This window comes from Pogona vitticeps, chromosome 15, assembly GCF_051106095.1.
Source record: "Pogona vitticeps strain Pit_001003342236 chromosome 15, PviZW2.1, whole genome shotgun sequence".
Lineage (NCBI taxonomy): Eukaryota > Metazoa > Chordata > Lepidosauria > Squamata > Agamidae > Pogona > Pogona vitticeps.
The window spans coordinates 150609-157808 of NC_135797.1; the positions used below are offsets into that span (position 1 = coordinate 150609).

General features: G+C 65.2%; 1 protein-coding gene across 1 annotated transcript; it reads left to right on the plus strand.

Annotated features, from left to right (window-relative positions):
* On the plus strand, window positions 1–6231 carry CRABP2 (cellular retinoic acid binding protein 2). The gene is made up of 4 exons (XM_072983907.2): window positions 1–401; window positions 4532–4710; window positions 5033–5149; window positions 5252–6231. The coding sequence occupies exons 1-4, from the start codon at window positions 188–190 to the stop codon at window positions 5300–5302; spliced, it is 561 nt and encodes a 186-aa protein (XP_072840008.2). The 5' UTR covers window positions 1–187; the 3' UTR covers window positions 5303–6231.
* Window positions 6232–7200: the final 969 nt, after the last annotated feature.

Consider the following 7200-nt stretch of genomic DNA (forward strand, 5'->3'; position numbering starts at 1 on the left):
GGAGGAGGAGGAGGAGGAGGGGAAAGGAGCAGGAGGTAAGCCCACGCCCGCCCGCCCGGGTTCCTCCGCACAGGGCAGGGTGGCGGTGGCGGCACCAGAGGCAGCCCCAGCGCCAGAGAGGTCCCGGTCCGAAAGGAGGCAGCTGCTGCCTGCCTGGTCCAGAGCCCGCCTGCCCGCCCTTCAGTGGATGCTGTGGGGATCCCTCCCTCCCTCCCTCCCTCCCTCCGAGGACCAGTCGGCCAGACTCGCACCCCCCCCAGGCATCATCTCCCGCCAGCCGGCCGCTCTTCCACCTCTCAGCCGCCGTTGCCCCAGCCTCCCACCCGCGATGCCGGCCAACTTTTCCGGCCACTGGAAGATGAAGAGCTCCGAGAACTTTGAGGAGCTGCTCAAGGCGCTGGGTGAGCAGGAGGGCGGGCGGGCGGGCAGGCGAGAGAGAGGGAGGGAGGGAGGGAGGGAGGGAGAGGGGGGCCCGCCAAGTCCCGCGGGGCTCCTATTTCGGGGAAAGGCTGACTCAAGGGTTTGGGGTGGAGGGAGGGAGGGAGGGAGGACGGCAAAGACAGAATAGCCCAGTGACTCAGGTGCCACCACCCGCCCCCCCCCTCCGAGACGCTTTGAGCAAGGGGGCCTCGCGAGCACCGGCTCCCTTCGGAGCCTGGAAAATGGTCTGGCCAGGACTACCAGACCCATCATCCACCAAGGGGCTAGGAGTCGCAGTCCTCTCCCCTTTCCCCCTCCCTGGCTGGGAAAGACCGGGAGGCAGGCAGCCCACCCCAGGGAGAACCTGGCCAGGGGGACGGGCGCCCCCCCCTTTGTCTCTCTGCCTGTTTCCTTGAGGCAGACCTTCCTCTGGGGGGGGGGCTGGGCTTCCCCAAACACCCGCTGGGCTGTCCTGGTGGGGCAGAGACACTCTGGAAGGGCTCCCCACAAAGGAGTGGCCGATGGATAAATCTGGTACAGGGTGGTTTTTTTTTTAAAGCATGGCTTGTCTTCCTTTGAAGTAACCGGTAAGAGGGAGGGGCACCTTCCGTCTAGGGAAGCGGCAACCCCCCCCTCAGAAAGCCGGGAGATTCTTTCGTGGGGGGTGGGCCCGCAAGGCGCCCCCAAGTGCAGCCCCACAGACTCTGTCTGGCAAGGAGGGCACACTCCTCGGGAGGGAGGCAGCCAGGTGGAAAGACAAAGCCCCCCCCACCCACTCTGGAGAGCCGGTTGCACCTCTTCCCTCTGCGCCCACACCTCTCTCGGTGGATGCTTCTGTTGTGGGGAGAAGGGGCTGATCCTGGCAGGCGAGGTCAGCTGGCTGGGGCCCAGAGTTGCAGGCCAGGAGAGGGGGGGGACTCTGCCCTTTCTGCCGCCCCTCTGGTGTGGGTCTGAAGTCTTAGAATCCCCTAACGGTGTGTGTGTGTGTGGGGGGGTGTCACAGGGCGAGGGATACCCTGGGTCACCCAGTCCAACCCACTTCAGCCCGACCGGCCGGGCATCCTCCAAAGGCCGGGCGCCCTGGAGGGGGGGGGAAGAGGGGGAGGTCCAGCTCGCTCTGAAGACAAAGGCTTCTCGGAGCAATGGGCTGCCCTCCTCCTGGATCCCCCACCCAACCCTTCCCTTCCAGCATTCGCACACGCAACCAGAGGGAGGGTGCCATCCTTGGTGGTATCCCCTGCTTTCTGGGGAAGGAAGGGGGAGGCCAAAGGGCCAGGGCCGCGCCAAGGCTCCCGAACCCTGCTGGGAGACACCCCCCCCAACCAACCAGAGGTGGTGCTGATGAAGGGTGAACTGGGGGGGGAGAGGTGTGTGCGCGCGTGCATTTGCATGTGCATGCCCCAAAGGGTCTTCTCGCTAGCAGTGAGGAGCCTTAACACCCCACCCGGGCACGCAGCTCCGGGGATCCCAGAAGTGGTCATCATCACCCACCCACCCACCCACCGGGGAGGGCAGGTGGGCTGAGCTCTGCCAAGCCAAGCCAAGCCCACGCTCGTGCCCCCCACCCCACCGTGGAGTGAGAGCGCGCCTGCCTGGCCCCTCAGCGCGCCCCAGAGGACAGAGGCAGACCTGAGGAGGCGGCTGTGGGTCCTGATGGGAGGACGGGGCCCCTCCCCTCCCCTCCCCTCCCCTCCTCCCAGCCCCATTGTCTCATCTGCCCCCCCCCCCCGGCCCTCTCCCCACCAAGCGGGAGGTGGTCACGGCAAATACTTTCCAGGTTGGGGGAGGCGGAACATACTTCAGGATCATTATCACATACTTATATTTCACCCAGGGTCCACCACCCCCCCGCACTCCCTCCCTCTCGGGGGGGCCCACCCGACAGCCGCCCCTTCCACATCTGAATTATTTAGGCAGAACAATGGGGGGGGGAGAGGAGGAGAAGGTGGTTGGGGGGCAGGCGGGAGTGTGTGGGGAGGAAACGGGGAGGAAAATAGGAACCTGCCAAGCATTGTTAGCGTTCGCTCTTTCCCATGAACCCCACAACCGCCCCCCCCTTCCTGGCCCCGGTCCTGCCTTTTATTGGGAATCTTTACAGCACTCTGTGTGTGTGTGTGTGTGTGTGTGTGCATGCGCCCCTGCGTGCGCTATCTGGCTTTAAATGGGCTGTGTGACCCTGCTCTGGGGTGAGGCGCAAGGGGGGACCGCGCATGCAGCCCCACACGGCTCTTGAGGGGCCCCACTGAGGAGGGTGGAGGGGAGAAGGCGGGCAAGCTTTCGCGCCCATCACAGAGCCTTAAAATGGAGCCTCCAGTTGCAGAGGGAGTCTACCTCTGGACCCAAACAGCGATGGTGGGGAAGGGGGGGGCTTTGGCCCAAACCTCTCTCTCTCCCTCCCTCCCTCCCCCCCCAACTGAGGCTCTCCCAAAGCTTAGGAAGGTTACCTGGTTGGGGGGGGAGGGGGGGCGCCCCTTCTCAGGAAGGATCCTCGGAGGGTCTTCCACTGGGACTTGCTCCTTCCGCGCTGCTTTGTTTGGGGAAAACCGGATCCCGTCGAGGAGCTTGGGAGAAAAACGCCAAAGAAAGAGCCGTTCGTTCCTTGAGGTCCTCGGCCTCGGACGTCCTTCCCTTGCGCCCGGTTCCTCGGACGCTTCAGGGCAGCGGCCGGCCTCCACCTCCACCGGGCCCGCCTCACCCAGGGGAGCCTCCCTTGCAACCAGGCCCCCTTGCACAACTGGGGTGCAAGGCTCTGGAGGGGCAACAGGGGAGGGGGCCGGAACCCCCACCCCCACCCCCGCCCAGGTAGCCGCCCCCACTCACAGAGACAGGCCCCCCGCAAGGGGAAGGGGGCTCAGCACCAGGACCGAGAACCCCCCTGCCCCCCACCCCATCTCCCCTGACTTGGGGAAAGGAGGGAGGCTTCTTGGCCTCCTACTCATGCTAACAGCAGGGGGGGCTGCGCGCGCACACGGGGGGGGAGCTGCACCCTTCAGCATCTGCTCTTCCCCCGACAGCTGCTCCCCTCCAGAACACCTGGAGAGGGGAGAGCCGCTTGGCAAGAGCCCCCCCCCCCCCCCGCCGGCCGGCCACGCTTCCACCAGGGAGGCTTGCAAAAGGCCGGCCGCTCTCTCTCCCGCCAGCCACCGGGTCCTCCTCTTCCTCCTCCTCCTCCAGCTGCCATGAGCGCATCGCCTCCTCCCCAAATCTATCACCCCTGGAACGCAGTTCCTGCCACTTCTGGCGGCTGATTTTTTTAAGGGGGGAAAAAGGCCTTTTAAGGCTGACCACGGGCTGGGCTCCTGGGAAGGCCACTTGGCCATGGGCACTCGGGTCGGGTCGGGTCGGGTCGGGTCGGGTGAGCGGCTTTCCTGCGAGGCTTTCTCTCGGCAGCCTCTGGGGTCAGTGGAGACCCAGCGAGGGACGGACAGATGGAGGGGCGGAGGGACGGAGGGACCCTCCCGCGGGCAGCGTGGAAGGCACCTGAAGGATGGGGTCGGTGGCACCCCTGGATGGGGCCCCGCTTTGCCACCTGGATGAACTATTCCCTTGTGTTGGCAAACACCAGAGGGTGGGCGGGCAGGCGGGCAGGTGAGGGAGGGAGGGAGGGAAGGGGGTTGTTACCAAATCAGGGCCCAGCAGTGGGAAAGGCAGGCGCGCTCCCACGACCGACCGACCGACCGTGTGAATGCCAGAGGTGGAGCAGAGCCGAGGAGGACAGGAAAGAGGAAGTGATCCTGTCAGAGAAAGGGTGTGCCCGCTGCTGCCACCCCCTCCCTCCTTCCCTCCCATGGATTGGGAAAGGCTGTGGCAGGAGGGAGGGAGGGAGGGCTGGGGTGAGGGAGCCTCTCCCAGGCTCTGCAGGGCACAGGTTGGGATCCTGCCCCAGACCCGGTCTCTCCTCTCCCCAGCTTGGGGGGGGGAGGGAGAGAAAAGAAGAGGAGGGCGGGGGGGGCCACCTCCCTCCCCACCGGAGCCCTGACAAAACGCCAGGTGAAGCCTTAGGAACGCTGGAGGCCCGTGCAAAAGATAGATGCCGCTTTCTCCCCCCCCCGCCCGACGCACCCCCCCCTTGGGCTTTCTACGAGAGCTTAAGGGTCCCTGTGGGTTTCAGGGGTCAACGTGATGCTGCGGAAGATCGCGGTGGCCGCCGCCTCGAAGCCCGCCGTGGAGATCCGGCAGGAGGGGGAGTCCTTCTACATCAAGACCTCCACCACCGTGCGGACCACCGAGATCAACTTCAAGATCGGGGAGGAATTTGAAGAGCAGACGGTGGACGGGAGGCCCTGCAAGGTAGGTGGGGGGGGGACGCGGAGGCCCTGGGGGTGGGCAGGGGAGGGGGCCTTTCCCCTGCCGGGCACCACAGAATCAGTAAAGGCCAGGCAAGGGGAGCTGGGCACCAGTGGGCTCCCGCTCCCCCCCAATCCCTAAATCTCCCCCCCCCAGCCTGCCCTTTCAGGGGTGATGGCTGGGCCTGGGCCTGAATGGGGCCACCGAACAAAGGAGCCCCTTGCTGTCCTTCGGGTGGGAGGGCAGAGCCTCTGTCCCAAGGAGGGGCTTCGGGGGGGCCCTCCTCTCTGACCTCCCCCCCCCCCGTCGCCTCTCTCTCTTCCAGAGCCTGGCCAAGTGGGAAGGGGAGCACAAGATGGTGTGCGAGCAGTGGCTGCTGAAAGGCGAGGGGCCCAAGACCGCCTGGACCCGGGAGATGACCAACGACGGGGAGCTGGTCCTGGTGAGAAAGGGTGGCCCCCCACTGCACCCCCTCCCTCTCTGCACCCCCTCTTCCCACCTACCCCCCCCCCCGGGCTCAACCCCCTTCTCTTTGTTCTTGCAGACCATGACGGCCGACGACGTGGTCTGCACGAGGATTTACGTCCGGGAGTGAAGGGGGGCCCCCCGGGTGTTTCCGGGGAGGTGGGTGGGGGTCGGGGCCCGGGAGAGAAACACACGCACGGATCCAAGACTGGCCGCCCACGCTGACCGCTCACCAGACCACCCGCTTGCCAGGAGTCGCCGCAGCCACCCAACCCCCATTACCTGCAGCACTCTGCCCGCGCTCAGAGACTCTGCGTCCAGCAAGACTTCAAGAAGCAGCCGGGACCTCCAGACCCTTCCCTCCACGGCTGCTACGGGAGAAGAAGGCGGGAGGGATGAAGCAGCCCCCTCCCTCCTCTCCTCCCCCCCCGCCCCGAGAAGACCACCCCCTCCTGGACCAGCCCAACAGCCCGGCCTTTCCCTGGCACCAGAGGGGGTCAGGTGGGGGCTGGGGGGTCAGGAATTAGCTCTGCCATCTCCCCTCCAGTTCCCACATGTGGGGAGGAGTTGGCTGGCAGAGCACAAGGCCCCCCCTCTGCCTCCCCCTCCACTCAGCCCTGACCCACGGCTAGCTTTTCTCTCCCCCCCGCCCGACCACAGTGGAAGAATCTCCCCCAAGGGTGGAAAGGCCCTCGTTTCCTTGCACAGAATGGGTCAGCCTCACCCCCCTGCCGCCCTTCGAGAACCCCCTTTTTCCCCCGTGGCTTTTTACCGAACCCCCACCGATCTAACTGAATATTTCCCCCCACCTGCTCAGTAACCTCCTTTTTCTTTCTTTCTTTCCCTTCTTTCTGTCTCAGGCTGGGATGTATTTATTTGCTCCCCTTGCATCAGAAAAAGAACAACGGGGGGGGGGGGGAACCTGTCCTCACTCTCTTCCCCCCCCCACAAACCCCTCCACCCCATCACCACAATGCCTCCCTGGGTTTCGGTTTTGAATCCATCCAACCTGCTGGATTCTCCACTTGCTTCCTAATAAAATGTTTTACAAAAACTGGACCCCTGGAGCTTTGGCTCTCTCTCTGTCTCTCCTGGTTTGTGCATTTGAGCCCACCCCCCCTTTTTCTGCACCCACTCCCACATTCTCAGTTGATGCTTCCTCCCCTCCCTTCCCCCCCATGGGATACCACCACCAGAACATCATCCTTTCTTGCTGGTTCCAGCACAGCTGGAGGGGAGGCGGGGGGGGGGGGGGAGGGAATGGCCGGGGAGTTGGTGGCAGGAGGTGGTCACATGCAAGAGCCTGTGGCCCTCAGGGGTGTTTATTTTGGAAGGCTGGCCGGTCCGGCCAGTCCTTCTAAAAATAATGGACCCCCCCTCCCTGTTCATGGCATCTCCAGAGGTCACCCGGGCTCTAACCGGCCTTTTTTTCCCACCCTCACGTGGCTCTCTGATCAACCCAGGCCAGCCACGGCCCCCTGGAAGAGGAGGGAGGGAGGGAGGGACTCCCCACCCCCCACCCGGGGCCAGGCGTCCACCCCGGCCCAATGGCTGGCCAGCTGGCTGACTGGCTGGACGGCCGGCTTTCTCGGGATGTTGCCTTTGCCACTTACAGCTGCTCTATTTCGGGGCTCTCCAGATCGGGTCTCCTCGCCTTTCAACCGTGGAGGACGAGGGGAAAGACCAGCCGGCCCGATTTGGGGGCCTGGGAGCGTGTCCAGCAGAGGTCAGAGGTCGGAGGAGCCCCTTCTCCGGCCGATGAGCTCTGGAATTTCTCTGCAGGTCACCCCCCGGCTGGGGGGGCTCCGGGGTCCCTCGTCCACAGGCGGCACTTCCGTCTCCAAGAAAGAACGGCCGGGCGGGCGGGGGGGCTGGCAGGTTGGGGGTCCGGAGAGGGGGGCGCTTGGAGAAGCAGCAAGCCTGAGCCCCCGCGGCTGCTGCCAGGAAGGAGGAAAGGGGGCCCTGGGTCTCCGTTCTCTCCTGCCCCCCCCCCGGCCCGTCTCTGCCTTTGGGCAGGGCTTTCATCCA

Coding starts and splice junctions, on each gene's coding strand:
- CRABP2 (XM_072983907.2), top strand. CDS start 188: ATGCTGTGGGGATCCCTCCCTCCCTCCCTCCCTCCCTCCGAGGACCAG. Junction 402..4,531: donor GGAGCTGCTCAAGGCGCTGG/GTGAGCAGGAGG, acceptor TGTGGGTTTCAG/GGGTCAACGTGATGCTGCGG. Junction 4,711..5,032: donor TGGACGGGAGGCCCTGCAAG/GTAGGTGGGGGG, acceptor TCTCTCTTCCAG/AGCCTGGCCAAGTGGGAAGG.